The following is a 15,804-nucleotide window of genomic DNA, read 5'->3' on the forward strand; positions in this document are numbered from 1 at the left end:
TTTTTTCAAAATTATGGAAATATTGGGCGGGACTTTTAAATATAACCCATTCAATTGAGAATTAAATATTATATATTTAAATACACTAAAAAATAAAATAATACTGTGTTTTGTCATTAAATGTTTTTCTATAAAATTACTCTTTTACAAATCCATAATAATTAGTTTTCCCTGTTAAAATTTGTATTATTTCATAAATATTATCAAAAATCAGCAAAAGAAGAAATTGATTTTTCACTGCATCGAACGCACATTCCTTAAATCAACATACTGACTCCGGACGAAGAGTCACTGTGCATGTTTTTAAACAAAGTACTTGTTTACTTAGGCTGCGGCCTAAATATATAGGTCGTTTAATTCGTTCCATTCACCACTCATTCAGAGTTATGAATGCTTGCGATTTTCGTAAACAACTCAGTAGGTTTGCGTATATGAACCCGTAATGACACGTTTCCAATCGTCACCTTTGGCTATCCACTTATTTTTGGTCCTAACGGCCACTTTGGCGACTGGCCAAAACTATTGCGACTCTTCGCTCTGTCCGAATGGAAGACATGTCGCCTGTCAGAGCAGCGGGGTAAGTTCATCTCGTTAAAATTGTAGGCATCCCAGTATTTTGGGGTCCTGATATTTGGGTAGAAAATAAGAGTTAAAAAAAAAAATATTCCTAACAAAAGCTATAGATCTAGTTAAAAACTCTTATCTATCTGTCCCAGAAAATAAATGATATATATTCAAAAGTCCCAAATTCCGATCTCGTTTAAATTTTTTGGATCCCAGTATTTTGGAGTCCTGATATTTAGGTAGAAACTAGCAGTTACAAAAAAAAGCCCTTTAAAACCCTTAAAAAATATTTCGAGCAACAGCTATAGATCTAGTTAAAAAACTCATTTGATGGTCAGTAGAATTTTATGAAAGGGTTTATATTTTGGGAAAATAATAACAGAAAAAAATACAGGTAATATTCAGAAAATAGTACGATCCTGAAATTTTGAAAAAGAATCGGTTGGCGGAGATTGTCAGAATTTTATTCCTGGTTTAAAGATTTGAAACCAGGAAATCCTTAAACTTACTAACTGAAATCGAAATGTTATTGGACAGTTTTATAATAATAGAACAAATAGCAGTAATATTCAGAAAATAGTTCCTGTCGCAAAAACTACGATCCTGAAAATTTGACAAAGGATCGGTAGTCGGAGGTTCTCAGAATTGTATCCCTGGTAACTTGGTAAAAACTCGAATAATAATTAGGATATATTTTGTTGGTTATTTCTCTGAACTAACTGGTCTTCCTTGATTTTCAACCGATTAAACTAGCGCTTCGTCAGCGGCTGCAGCGGTGAGTTTGTGCAGGTGGACCGCTACATCCAGCAGATCCTGCAGCTGCACAACGACCGTCGCAATTTGATCGCCGGCGGTGGAGTGAGCGGCTTTCCCAGCGCCCTGCACATGGGCACGATGGCCTGGGATGCGACGCTGGCCCAAGTGGCCGCCTACAATGCGCTGCAGTGCCGCATGGCGCACGACGAGTGCCGCAACACCAACACCTATCGCTATGCGGGCCAGAACCTCAGCATTCTGTTCACGAGGAGCGTGGATATAGCCGACTTTCTGCGCCAGCGGATAGCAGCCTGGTTCGATGAGAATCGCGACGCAACGAGTGCCGATATGGAGAATTATCAGATGCGCGGTGGACCGTGAGTACTCAAAACGAGGGTGTAAACGATGCAGTATCTACTGGTTTCCCAAAAGGGGCTGTAAACGATGCAGCGGCTGTAAACGATGAAGCAGCTGTAAACGATGCAGCTGCTATAAACGTTGCAGCGGCTGTAAACGATACAGCGGCTGTTAACGATGCAGCTGCTGTAAAAGAAGCAGCTGCTGTACACGATGCAGCAGCTGTAAACGATACAGCGGCTGTAAACAATGCAGCTCCTGCTGATGCACCGTTTACACCTAAAGCTAACCTATAAAACCCCTAATTTTCAGGGCAATTGGGCACTTTACGACCATGGTGAACGAGCGCAACAACCGAGTGGGCTGTGCAATCGCCCGATTTACGGACGCCAACAACGTGCAGGCCACCCTGCTGGTCTGCAACTACGCCGTCACGAATGTCCTGAACAATCCCGTCTATCGCGCGGGTCCTGCCGCCTCCGAGTGCACAACGGGCCGGAACGCCAACTACCCCAACCTCTGCTCCCCCAACGAGGTCTACAACTACAACCAGTGGTCGGGATAGTTAAGAACTATTTTTTTGTCAATTCCCAAATATAAAAATGCCTTCAATGTTAGTAACTATTGAATTATTTATTTTTTCTTTAAAGTATCGAAGACTAAGGTGTTTTTTCAGGGCCCAGGATCCAATTTGTATACCCTTGCATTTTAAATTAAACGCTAAAAAATTGTGGCTTTCGTTTTTAAACGATCAACCTTTTCTTAAAAAATAGTATTTTTTAAAATACTATTCAATTTAAACTTGGTATTTTCAGCATATTTTTGTGCAAAGTTAATTATTGGAAAACATTTTTGAAAAAAAGGTCTGCTTATATTTTTTGTTTTTCTTTTGAATCAAAACAAAAGTGTTTAAAAATAAGTATTTTTGAAATAAATATTTGAATTTCAAAAATTGGCCGCTGTCTTTGCTAGATTAGGAGGTTGTACTCGCTAAATGCGTAGTATGTTCTCGCTAAGGTAAACGGTCACTCTGGAGGGTGACGCTGCTAAGCCTAGCGAGGACACACCACCGGCTAACATTGAAAATATCAATTTTAAATATCGATGAATTTGTATATTTTTTCAATAAATTGTAATGAGAGGAAATTACACAGCGCACAGTGCCCTTTATTTGTTGCTAAAGAAATTCAAGAAATCGACAAATTTTATCAAATCAAATTAACTTATTTTATTAGGTACAAGAATGCCAAAATGAAAGTCTAGGTTCTTTATATATTTTGATGGAATAATTACAAATCTGGCCAGGAAAATGTATCCTTGTGAATTAAAAATTTCAAAAGAATCTAAAATTTGAAGGCGCCTCTGCGGCCGAAAAGGGAACCAATGAGCTCTGACAATTGCTCAGTGCTAAGGATCGACTATCGCGATATAGATATTTATTGTTATCCCAAAAAATACCGATATATTGATGTATTGGCATACTCTTCACATCGCTAGTTTCTTTTTGCCTCACTATTCATTCCATTTCAACGGCGGCAGAAACAGAAATAACGGTTGAACAATGGCGAAGAGTGTCGGTGGTGCGTGCGCGCAAATCGCGGTCCTTTTGGCCATATTCTGCAGTGCATCGGCCCTGTGTAAGTGCAATTGACCACGAAGCGGAGTAATCAGAAGAGAAAAAAAATTATCCACATATCTCTTTTGTTTTACCATCTCTGTCTTTGCCCACCTCGCTGGTGGTGTGCGTGTGTGCCTGTGTGTGAGTGAGTGACTGTGTGCGTGTGTGTGTGTTGGCTGTAAATCTGGTTGTTATTTTCTTGTACGCTACGCAGTTTGAAAAAGTCGAAAAGTCCAACAAAAGGCGAAGAAATACCTGGAAAACTGTAGGCTAGGCACATATGGCCAGTTTTCGTTTTCGTCGGAGGGTGTATTTATGTATTTTTGGCCCATTGTTTGTACACAAAGTCCACGAGAAAAGACAACAAGAGACAAAAATCATCAGGGGCGGCGTGGAAAGGGGGGCGGGGGCGACCAGGTACTTTTTCGTATGGTGAAATTTACCGCTGCCATGTTGTCTGTTTTATTTTTTTCTGCTTTTTTTCCCGTGTGCTGGCACATCAAATGCGTTAATTGACAACAAATGTTCGAGTGTGTGCGTGAGCGGTTGAGTGTGAAAATAGGCAACGTCCTGTGGCCCAAGGCGCCCCCTAAATACTAACTCCCCACCGCCACTGGCTTTTTATTTTTGAGTTTTTTTCTTTTTTTTTGTTTTTTTGTTTTGTGCGACGCCATGCTCCACTTAACGTGCAACAATTTTCCATCTGCGACGTCGCCACCAGGCGAACAACCTGCATATATCAATTGAAATCGCTGATTAAGGCGCAAAAGCTCATTGTTTTTGTCGCAATTTGCAATTGAAACGCCGGAGCTGCTGGAATAATAACAATAATAAAAAAAGTTGAAAAAAAAGAAAAAGAACCCCCAGGCTGGCAACTCTTTGCCAACACCGTTATATTCGCTTTGGCGCGTTTCTGCGACAGGTGGCAATATTGCGCGCCGGCTAACGGCACTTTTCAGTTTTCCCAATAAGAATTCGAGAGGGGGAGTGCTTACGCAACGGGTAAAAACCACCCATCCACCTCCCACTGGATATGCCCAATTTGCACAGTTTTAGCTATTTCCGTCGTGTTTACTCAGTTTGCACGACATTTAGCAGCTCCCTTTGTCTGCTTATCGGCTATTTGCTCGTTTATTCACCACCACCCAATGCCAAGTTAAAGTGCATTGCTTATCTGCGTGGCCAACTTATGCACCGTGCCCACTGCGTATCCGAACCCCCGAAGAAAGAAGGTGTGAGAACAGGTGTTTTTTTGTGGGGAAAAGTAAAAGTAAGATAATGGTCGTATCACACTTACTTTTAATTTCAAAAAGGAATTGAAATATATAACAATATTAATTTAATTTTTAAACTACGGCCATAACCTTTACTATGTATACATTTCCAGCTATTGGCAAAGTCAAGTTATTTACACTCAGTCAAGTTCCTGATTGTATGATATGTTACACTTATAAAGAAAAACCAGGGACCGTAAATAATCATTATTTGAGATTTTTATTTTAAAAAGACTACTGTGATTTTTGGTTTTAAACGTCAAAAATAACGTTCTTTTTACTATTGTCCACAAAGTATATGCATGTCAACAAAGCTGGAAAGCAAGTTAACTGTTATTTCTTCATGTCTATAAAGTGCATAAAAACCAGTTAAATTGTTGACTAAAACTTATACAAATCTCAGTAGGCCTTTTAAAATAAAAATCTCAGATAATGATTATTTACGGTCCCTGAGAAAAACCCATTCAGCTAGATACATTTTGATAACAGTTACCAATGCAGCTATATTTGAATTCTGAGATCTCGGAAACTATAAAAGATAGAAAGTTGGGATTATCCATGCAGATTCTTGGGGTTTCTGCGCAGCTCAAGTTTCTTTCATCAAATTGCCACGCCCCCTCTAACGCCCATATCTTTACAGATTTTGTAATAGTGTAGTAATACCTACTACTCCGCTAGATGGCGCTTCTTCAATCTCTATCACACTTATTTAGCACTGGTTTCTTATCTATAGTTTGCAAGAAAGGCTAAAAAATCAAGTGATCAAGATCAAGAAAAACCCTTTTCCCCCATCATAGAAACCGCATTTGGACCTCTTCGGGTTAGCCCAAATCTCCCAAGTCCCACATATCTGCAGCGGAATTCCAATTGTAATTTCGCAACCCACTCCGCATTGCACTGGCAACTGGCAACTGGCATCTGGCGTCAGTCGGCTACTGGCACCATCGCTTATCAGGGGTGCTGGCTGATTGCTCCAATCTCTGGACGCTGGCTTCTGTCCACTGCCACTGGCCATTATCGGGGCACACTCCTCCCGTTTTGCAGTTTACAATCTGCTCTAATCACCCATCCTCGCCGCTTTTCCGGTACTCCCATGCTCCAAACTTGCATACGCTTGGGAAATGCGAAAAATAGTTAGTTGTATATTTCCAAGAAAATATTTGTACACCCCTTCAGAGGCTTATCTTGAATTCGTATTACAAACTGTGATGAACAACATTTTGCTATTGCTGATTGCAACAAAATTCCCGTTAAATAATTGCTTTAATTAGAAAAACTATGCATCATCGACTATGCAATAAACAACGAGATTACTTGTTTATATACAAGAAACTTATTGAAAAAATTCTACTGAGAGTATTTTAAAAGAAATGCAATTAATTATATACATTCTCCAAGGCGTTTGAATAAATAAACAGTTGGCACTTCCCATCCGGACTTAATTCCCCATTCAAGACGTGTTTTCCCCAACTCGCTTATCAAAATGGATGTCAAAAATGTCAGGTCAGCAACTCTGATGACTGTTTTTGTGCATAATAGGCAATTTCTGGCGAACCGAAGGAAACTACCAGAGACCCCGGGCGTTAGAAAGGTACAACAGGTTATCATTGCTGAATGCTGATGTGGTCTGCCTTAAAACAGGTTCCTCCGGTGAGGGTTGCTATTTGAAATCTTTGCATGACCCCGTCTCATGTCACTTTGTTCTTTGTTCAATTTTCTAGAATAAAAGAGGCACATTGAGAGTGAGAGTGTGGTGCTAAAAGTGCAGAATCCACACCTCTATGGAAAGTTCAAGTTGCAGTTCTTCTCTTTCATGGGAATTTAGAGAACCCTTCTTTTGGAACAACTGCGACCCATTGTGCATCGACAAATGCATCGTTTGTCAATGTTTATCTTGGCCATGGGAAGATCATTAGCCCCAGATCTTCATCATCTGGCTGCCCTGCTCTGCTGTTCGTTTCTCGGCATAAAAAGCTGCGGCTTGCCACTGTTTTGCTTTAGGGAAAAAGGGGGAAATGGGAAAAAGGGGGGCTGATAAGCTTTTCCGGCTAACGGGGTCAGAAGAACTGTTAATGCCTTGGCACTTCGGCCACGTCTGTCCAGTGCAAACAGCGGATACAAATGCTCGGCCTTTGATACACAAGAAAAAAGTGGAGGGGCAAATATGTAGGAGAATAATTAAAAAAATTTTTTTTTAATATATATAGTGGTATACAAAATTTGTCAGTAGAATGCCATAGATCGGTTTCGAACCAAAATTTCTGTATAGATATAGTAGATAAAAATAAACCTTATCTCAAACTAAACAAAAAACACCTCTTTATGACTTTTCAATGCACTGCATATTTTCGCTTTTTACATCACTTAAAATATTTGTTATGCAATTTTGTTTTTGCCTTGTAATAATAAATAGTGGTGATTTAGTAATATTTCAATAGTTTTTGCACTCACTTTGTCCCATAAACACTAAAAAGTGTAAAGAGTTGGAGTATTTTTAGATCTTTAACATTCGAAAAGTCTTTAAACCAATTTCAGTTTAAGAAAAATGTATATATGCCGAATCTTTTATATTTTCTTAGTCTTGACTGTGAATTTTTATACGATGCATATCGAGAATATCAATTTCTTTTTTCCGGTGTAGTCAGGTTCGTGTACGTGTTTCTACCGCCTGTCAATTAACCGGACAAGCTCAGGTAAAAGCGTGCGACGCAAATTGCCCGCCGAAGCGTCGGTGCAAGGCAGGCGTTTTTAGGGAAACGCTGATAAACTCGACACCGCCCCTGACGGCCCGCTAATCAGTGTGATGCATTTGAAAATGATACAGTAGAAATGTATTTTAAATTGGTCCAACAAAAAAAAAGCAAAAAAAAAGAAATCAGTAAGACAGAAAATGTTACTTGCATTGACTAAAGATCTAGCTAAAATTTTAAATCAATCTTAAGATTTAAATCATTATAAAATAATATAATGGGCTGAAATGGGCTCATATTACATATTTTATGGGATTTATAACGGAAAATTCTACAAAAATTCAGTGTGCTGATAAAACTTTTTAATCTTGAAGAATTCCAGATCATTTAACAAGGGCCATGATTTTTTGAGGAAATACGTATAAAAACTGAGTTAAAAATATGTACGTACATATGATTTTTATCGAAACAAAAAATAACGCAATTGCATCCGCTAAAAGTCCTTGTTTTTGATAACAAACTTCGATGTGTACTTGTGGTAAGAAATTTCCAACCTCAGCGCAAATTGAAATTTGAGATAAAGCATTAAAAAAAGTACAAAAGTAAAGTAAAAGACTTGGGTAACGATAAAAAAAAAGTTCCAGTGCGCAAATTTTTCTTTTTTGAATTAATTAATTCTTGCTTGAAATTACCTTATTTTCAAGAGCTTTGTTTTTCCATCACAAAGTTGAGAAAGTTAGGAGAATAGCTATTGTTTTTGGGTGTCGATATGATCGACATTCATTGATTCATTCGTCCTTCACACCTTGTTTTGCCACCAATACCACAGAAAAAGCGACAATTAAAGATTTTCCCCGAAAGTGGGTCACTGTGCAAATTATGCGGACTTCTTTAGCTTCCCCTAAGGTTGTTATCATGACAACCCAAACAGAGATACACTTAGAAACATTTATAAAAATATATATATATTTAAAAAACATTATAATCACTATATGTATGCGATATGAATTTGAATCTGTGTAAAACAATTGATCTGAACAAGTTGAGATGTGAGTAGGAATCGGTTTTCAATCAAGTGCCGCATACATTTACGCCAATTATTTCAACGACCATAGCAGAAACCCTGGGGAAAGACTACAAACCGCCACTTACAGCAATTAACACCGGGTTCAATTGGATCGGCGTCACGCGAATGTGGATCGTTTTCGGTGGCGCGGGGGATTTTTCGTTGCGGGGGATGGGTGGTGAGTGGGCGGATTGGGTGGCGGGCGGTCTGTGAGGTGGCAGGTGGTGTTCCCGATAGATGTGCATGTCATCTCGGCGAGGCTGTGTCAAGTCACTTTGACCGCATTTGCACCGAATAATTATAGATGCAAAAATGGTGAAATTGGGGGTGCGGTTTTTAACGATCGACATCAGGATCGGTTATCCAAGTGTGGTTTAAAAAACAATAGAAAAATAGAGCTTGGAAATATTATTAAAAATCAGTTTATGTTTTACTTTCCTATTATTAAATTAGGTCTCTTAAAATTGCTAGAAAAATCTAGAAATAGCTCTAATCTGTTACTTTGTTTTCCGCACTGTAAATAAAAATTGTTCATGTTTTGTAACATATGTTTCACTTTACGAAGCATGGCAAGTGCGCAGACTAACGAAGCAAAGCGAAAGCCAAGTCTCATGGGTGAGTAGTGTTGAAACCCCGGGGAAAGTACTTGAATACCATTTTTCTGGATTACAAACGAAAATGGAGAAAAACCTTGTGTGTGAAGCTGACCGAAAAAAGAATTCGGCACACTATGTAGGCTTAGTTTAATTGTTACATATGTACAGACAGTCCAATTGACAAAGCCGTCACTCATCAGTTAACAAATGAAAATACAAGTATGAAAATTATTTTATATACGAAAGAATATCCTTTTAATATTTTCAAAATATTTTTATCTTATAGCTAAACATTGTTTAATATGTATTATCATCATTGAACGATGGAAACCAATCAATAGTACTACATTTCTTATCTTATTCATCGTTGAACAATGGAAACCACTTGTAAGCCTATCAAATATTTAAATAAATACTTTTAAAATCTCTCGACTTGAACTAGATTTTTTTATCTAATGGCTAGAACATTGTTTCATATGTAATACCCTTGTTAAACGATGAAAACCAATTGTAAGCCAATCAATCACGGCTAACACTCGGTCAGTCCAAAGTTGTGAGAGCAGTTTTGCTCGGCAGCCTGTTATTGCTAGGGTAATTGTAATCGATATCGCTTGTTTATGGGTTTGTGACTATGCCTCAAAGCCGCCCCACTGAAAACCCCACTAAAAACCTCACGCCCACAAACCGCCCACCGCTGACCGCATGTTGTAAATGTTGTAATTGCAATGGGGGGCTGTCGACAATCGTCTTTGATGTGCCATTGTGGTATTCGTACAAGTACATATGTACATTGTGCCTATGAGAATGGAAATAGAAAATCAATATCGAGGGGCCGGGGAGCTCCAAATAACAGCTCGGTTAATTACAACACAAGCAAATGGGCATGCAAATGAGCACGAAATGAGGTTGTGGCCCCACCACCACCACGAATGTCCTGCCAGGATATCCAGTTGGCTGGGGCGACATGCTGAGTTGTGATTACAAACATTGCCATGACTTGGTGACATCTCACTTGAAATCTGCTGGCTTTTACAGTAAGCTTAACCAGACATTTGGGAATAATTGCTTTTCTATCGTTGATTTCAAGAGGATTACTCAAATATCTAAATCTATATTTGTCTTTATTAAAAAAAAACGGTCAGTAGCAAATTTCACCCAGAAAGGATGGACATAAAAATCTAAAAAAAAATCACATTATTCATAGATATACTTACTAAATATACTACTTAAATCTATATTTGTCTTTATCAAAAAAAAAAGGGTCTGTAGCAAATTTCGCCCAGAAAGGATTGACATAAAAATCTAAAAAAAAATCGCATTGTTCATAATGTCCTCTGTTCTTCTCCTTCACAGCGAAACGGGATACCTACGAGCTCCTGGACACCAAGCTCCCAGTCGTCGATACCTATGGAGTAGTGCCTCTTGCGACGGACCAGCTGCACCGCCAAAGGCGGGCCCTTTCGGTGGATGCCAAGGCGATTGCCAAGCTCGAGCCCGCCAATGCCACTGCGGAGGTGGGAGCAGCGGTTGCTGCGGCTGGAGGAGGAGCTGCTGCCGCCGCCGAGACGACGGTGACCACGGTGGACAACAAGGCAGCTGCAGGAGGCAGTGTTTCCTACAACGTTCACAATGTCGGAGTCAATGGCACCGGGCAGCGAAAGACTTACAGCGAAGTGGCTGCAGCTGCGGCGGCGACAGTCGACTCAAGCACCACCAACCCCAACATCAATGTGGCCCCCAAGAAGCAGACCCAGTTGACCCAGTCCAGCTATCCCAAGAAGGTGGCCCCATCCGTCTTGGCCGCCGTCCCCAGCAGCACGGATCGCTCGCCGGCCAGCATCGATGTCGATGTGTCCAAGGTGGACGTGCCCGACGAGGAGATCGAGCAGTCGTGGAAGAACGAATCGCTGGTGCGCAGCGAGGACTTCCACGACTACTACAACAGCGTGCTCTACGTCAACAAGGAGGAGATGGCCTCGCTGTGGGCCCAACTCAAGACGACGCCCGAGAACACCATGCTATCCTCCTCCCACCGACGCGCCATGACCGTTGAGCTCAAGTTCGACTTCCCCTTCTACGGCCACTATGTGCGCAACATTACGGTGGCCACCGGCGGATTTCTCTACACCGGCGAGTACGTCCACTCTTGGCTGGCGGCCACCCAGTACATCGCCCCCCTCATGGCTAACTTTGACACCAGCATGTCCAACGACTCGTTTGTCCGAGTCCAAGACAACGGTGAGTTCGAGATGACTGCACTTAAAAACCCAGTAAAATGTAATCCAATAATATATAAAAATGCCTAAAAATGTCATGGTAATTAGCTTGAAATTCAGATATAATGGAACATTTTGCGTTTTTTATTTGCAATTTGGGAATAATACATATTTATATAATTTAAATTAATATAAAATTATAATAATTTACAAATTATATAATACAAATTGGAAAATATGTCTTATTTTCAATTTATGTAATACAAAATGAAGAATTTGTATAATTTACATTTAAGTATGTTTCACTTTTTTTTCTTTTTTATTTTGATAAAAATTCAAAATAATTCTTATCATTTTTATTTCAAAAATATTGTTATCTACGGTCCCTACTTTTTACTAATTCTCTAAATATTTTTTATTTTATTTTAATCTCTTAATATGTGCTTAAAATGTATTTGTCATTCGCTAAAAACCCATTTTTGTGCCCACTTTTTGGCTGGCTAAATTCTTTGTTCCCCTACACCTATAATTTAATATTGTATTGGCATACATAAATCAAGTAAATATTAAAGAAATGCACGATTTAACGATTTAAATAGTAAAAGTAAATATGATCTGGTTTTGCACTTAGTAAAGCTACCATTTCTTAAGTAAGCAATGTGGTGCTAATAGAAGAACAAAGAAGAGGTACATATATAATAGTAAACCTCATTTCGTTTTACAGATAAGCGGCGACAGCTACTCTTTTTTCTCAATCTGAATCAGAATGCTAAATTATTTCTTATAATTTATTTAATAATTGTTTTTATATATTTTTTACTTTTCCATGTAATAAGTAATAATACAAAATTGTAATGGAAATTACTGACTATTCCAGGAACCGCCTTCGTCGCCGTGTGGGAGAATGTGACGCTGCAGGATAAGCCGGATTTCGGCAAGTTCTCGTTCAGCGTGACGCTGCACCAGAGCGGCGACATCGTCTTCGCCTACCTGCAGGTACCGACGCTCATCAATTCCATTCAGGACAAGGAGCATCCGGTCAAGGTTGGCCTCTCCGACGCCTACATCATCGACAAGCACCTCTACTGTGAGTACCTGCTGGTTTTCCATCTTACCTACTTACTTACCTATCAATATCCTTCGCCAGTTGCCCGCCGAAAGACAATCTACGAGTACCACCGAGTCACCTTCCAGCAGGGGGAGATCACCAACTCCACCATCATCAAGCTGGCCGCCCAGCCCACCTGCCTTGGCTACAGTGACTGCAATGCGTGCATCAACCACAACACAACGTTTACGGTGAGTTTTAATCTCCGCCCCGAAATGAGTTCTAACTAACAGCTAATTTCGATTTTGCAGTGCCTCTGGTGCTCGGCCCTGAATCGCTGCTCCACGGGCACCGACCGCAAGAAGCATGAGTGGATCCAGAAGGGTAAGCTGCCTGGCTGAGAATATATATAATCTGCGGATTTAACTCTGTTCTCTGATTTTTTTGCAGGCTGTGAGACTGCCGCCATTCGTGTGAATAGTTCTTGTCCGGCGCTCGGCGAGAAGGGCAACAATGCCGCCCAGATGAAGAACGGCGCCGCGAACAGTGGTGCCGGCAGTGTGATAAGCGCCTCCACGGCGGCCACCGGCTCCTCGGGAGCACCGGTGACGGAGCCCAATGTGATCAGCACGCGGGCACCGCACGCCACCGGCCAAGCGAAGCCGGATGCGGAGGCCGCCAGTGGCGTCCACACGGACGGCAAAATCGGAAACGCCGAGCTTTCGCACGCGGAGGCGGAAAACAAGAACGTGGGCGTGGCCTTTGGCTTCATGGTGCCCATCTGCCTGGTGTTCGCCGTAACGCTGTGGCTCTTCTACGCGTACCGCAATCCGCACACCAAGAGCGGCCAGCTGCTCATCCAGGTGAGTTTATAACGTGCTCTTCACGAATACCTAATTCTTATCCCGTGTCCTTCTTTCAATGACATGCAGTCCAAGCATTTACATCAGGTAACCATTGTAACCATCAATGTATTTGATCGTTTCTCTGAGACTTATTTGGTTTTATATAATTAAAGATTATTCAATTTTGTGTTGTATATCTTTAAAAAATCTTCCATCTAAAATTCATTTCTTCATATTTTTTTTTTTTGGTTTTTAAATATGTAATATTTATTTATTCTGTGGCTCAGAGGTAAATTTAAATTGCCTATATTCTCTACATTAATTGTAGTTATAGCTGCAGTGGCCTTCAGCTACGTTTGTGCCGTTTTTGATCATATATTTATACCCGTTAAAAGTAAAGTAAAAGAGTTTTTAAAAAAGTTTAAATGCAAGTTTGCTTTGTTTATTAATACCTATCGAAATGTAGAAGAAATTTTTCAAATCGGGCGATTCAATAAAAAGTTATTAGCAAATAAAGGAATTCAAGTAGTGCAAGCAGTCGCTCTGCGGCATGCATATCTCTTTCTCCTTCGCACTTCTTATCTGATAGTCGAGGCACTTCTAAATAAATATCCTATATCTTATATGCAATTATTTATATTTTTCTGTAGTTCCTTTTTATATTTTTGCTTAAATACGAATTAAAAAACTAGATTTTGACAAGAAAAAAAGGAAATTAAAAATGATTATAGGTATAATTAAAATACTAGTAATAAATATGTGTACAATGTAGTTATGCTACTGTCGAGCCCCACTAATCGCTACTTTCTCCACAGTTCCGTCCCAGCCAGTGGTCATGGAGGCGTGGCGAGGCCCGCTACACGGCGGCCACGATACACATGTAGGGGGTGATCGCCGGAGACGTCAGAGGGGTACAGAGATCGCGAGACGTGGGAGGGAGCTGCAGCTAAATATACCGACGAAGAACCAACCAACCAACCTACCAATTGAACCCCAAATCCCGATCCCTGATGGAGCAGTGTCGAGAACTAAAGGGAACTGAGAAGCAATTATCGCCATCAAATACGATTTTTCACCACATGGATTACCTTAACCAACCGAGCAAAGTGCCAATCGCAGATCCTATCTATAATGTGATGTTCCATGTCCACACGTCAAACTCGAAAAAATAGAAAAATAGAGATTTTGAACTGATTGTTGAGATTTAGCTCAGACCGCTGCCGAAACTGAAAACAAAAGCAATCTAGATGTGTAGACTTCCCGAGTCCCAGTCCCCCGAAAACTGCTCAAAACAACAGAAACAAAAAGAAAGAAAAAAATATATAACAAAAAACAAAACTAAAAAAGACGACTGGCAACAGCATGAAGTGATCTGATCTGTTAATGTATCTTTTTACCTTTTTACCGTATCGCCTGCCCCAAAAAAAAAGAGAAGAAAGGAGAAATACCCCCGAAGACAACTACATATATTGTATAACTACGCTCAGACCAACGGCTCCCACCAGGCCACGCACACACACCTAATACCTAACCTAAAGCACCTTTAACACACGCAACACACAACACACACAACATACACACACACACACCGCGGACACAGGGCAAAGTGCTTTCAATTGTTTCATAGTTCAATTTTTTTAGGGTTTTTATCTTACTCTGTACTCTGTACTATCTACCAACTATCCACTATCAACAAGCTGGAAAAAAAGAAAGAAGGAAAAACCGAGGAAGGGCTGTATATTTTTTGTGTGCGTGCGCGTTTTGCTGGACTCTTCGCCAAAAGTTCTTCCTCAGTCTGTGTAATTTTTTTTTGTTTGTTCTCGTTTGTTTTATTTTAAGTGTGTGTAGCTCTTGGCAAACAATTACGGGATAAATGTATTACTGTGAACACTCGGCGCAGTTTTTCATACTGTATTATACGCGATTTGTATGAAAGTTTTATGTGTGTATATGCGTGCACGGAAATCACATTTGTTTGCGAGCACGCATGGCCCTTATATTATATATATATATGTATACAGATACTTTATATATACATGAAGTATACATGGATATATCCAAGACAACCTCTTCTTTTTGTTAGTATTTTTTTCTATTAATTAATATTACAAATGAAACAAAAGAAACCAAGAAAATAAACTTATATTAATGAATATAAAACTATAACTAAATGCGGTGTGCAAAGCTAAACTAAAAACGAAAAACTAAAAACATAATTAACTAAGTAAGGGAGATTGGAACAAGGAGAGGAGATTAAAATATGTAATATCAATAAAATCAAACAGATTAAACAGAACAAAAATGAACCCCAAGCATGCAAGCGACAACAACTAAGAAAATTGTATAACAATGTATTTTGATAAAGAAATGAAACTTGTATTTTAAGCTCTTCTTATGTATACATGATAATTTAAATAAAAAGAAAAAAAACATACTCGAAAATGAACACAGCTTCTGGTTATCCTAACTTTAAATTGAAATTATATTTCAATCTTATGATATATCCATATCCATTCTCTTTTATATTCTAAAATTGATTGATAAAAAGGAGCACCACTCAGAATTCGCTCTATCCGTTCAAACCGAGCGATCATCGAAGCCCCGTTCCCGATATGATGCAGTGCATCCTAAAGGAAGCTGGACAAATCCTCACGCTGCCGGACAGAACGATTCAACTCATCAACGCGGGTGCACTTGGCTTTCAGCTAGTGTGAAAGTATGTGAAGACTGACTACAGAAATGATCCTGTGAAGTATAGTCTTATTTGTTCAGTG

General features: G+C 39.7%; 2 protein-coding genes and 1 non-coding gene across 4 annotated transcripts; 2 read left to right on the forward strand and 1 right to left on the reverse strand.

Moving 5' to 3' along the window:
- Positions 1 to 442: 442 nt before the first annotated feature.
- Positions 443 to 2,242, forward strand: LOC108060821 (venom allergen-1). The gene is made up of 3 exons (XM_017146715.2): positions 443 to 577; positions 1,318 to 1,697; positions 1,990 to 2,242. The coding sequence occupies exons 1-3, from the start codon at positions 443 to 445 to the stop codon at positions 2,240 to 2,242; spliced, it is 768 nt and encodes a 255-aa protein (XP_017002204.2).
- Positions 2,243 to 3,155: 913 nt separating this feature from the next.
- On the forward strand, positions 3,156 to 15,476 carry l(1)G0289 (lethal (1) G0289). Of its 2 annotated transcripts, XM_017146829.3 has the most exons (8): positions 3,156 to 3,314; positions 10,275 to 11,159; positions 12,015 to 12,224; positions 12,285 to 12,436; positions 12,497 to 12,569; positions 12,636 to 13,048; positions 13,118 to 13,135; positions 13,846 to 15,476. In XM_017146829.3, exons 1-8 carry the CDS (start codon positions 3,239 to 3,241, stop codon positions 13,912 to 13,914), a joined length of 1,896 nt encoding a protein of 631 aa, XP_017002318.2. In that variant the 5' UTR covers positions 3,156 to 3,238; the 3' UTR covers positions 13,915 to 15,476. The 2 variants fall into 2 exon arrangements, with proteins under 2 accessions (XP_017002318.2, XP_017002319.2); XM_017146830.3 differs by lacking the exon at positions 13,118 to 13,135.
- A 106-nt stretch (positions 15,477 to 15,582) lies between these two features.
- On the reverse strand, positions 15,583 to 15,792 carry LOC123003513 (small nucleolar RNA U3). Its single transcript, XR_006412628.1, has one exon. It is a non-coding gene; the product is annotated as a small nucleolar RNA U3 (small nucleolar RNA).
- Between the last annotated feature and the right edge of the window lie 12 nt (positions 15,793 to 15,804).

The sequence above is a fragment of the Drosophila takahashii genome, chromosome X (genome assembly GCF_030179915.1).
Source record: "Drosophila takahashii strain IR98-3 E-12201 chromosome X, DtakHiC1v2, whole genome shotgun sequence".
Lineage (NCBI taxonomy): Eukaryota > Metazoa > Arthropoda > Insecta > Diptera > Drosophilidae > Drosophila > Drosophila takahashii.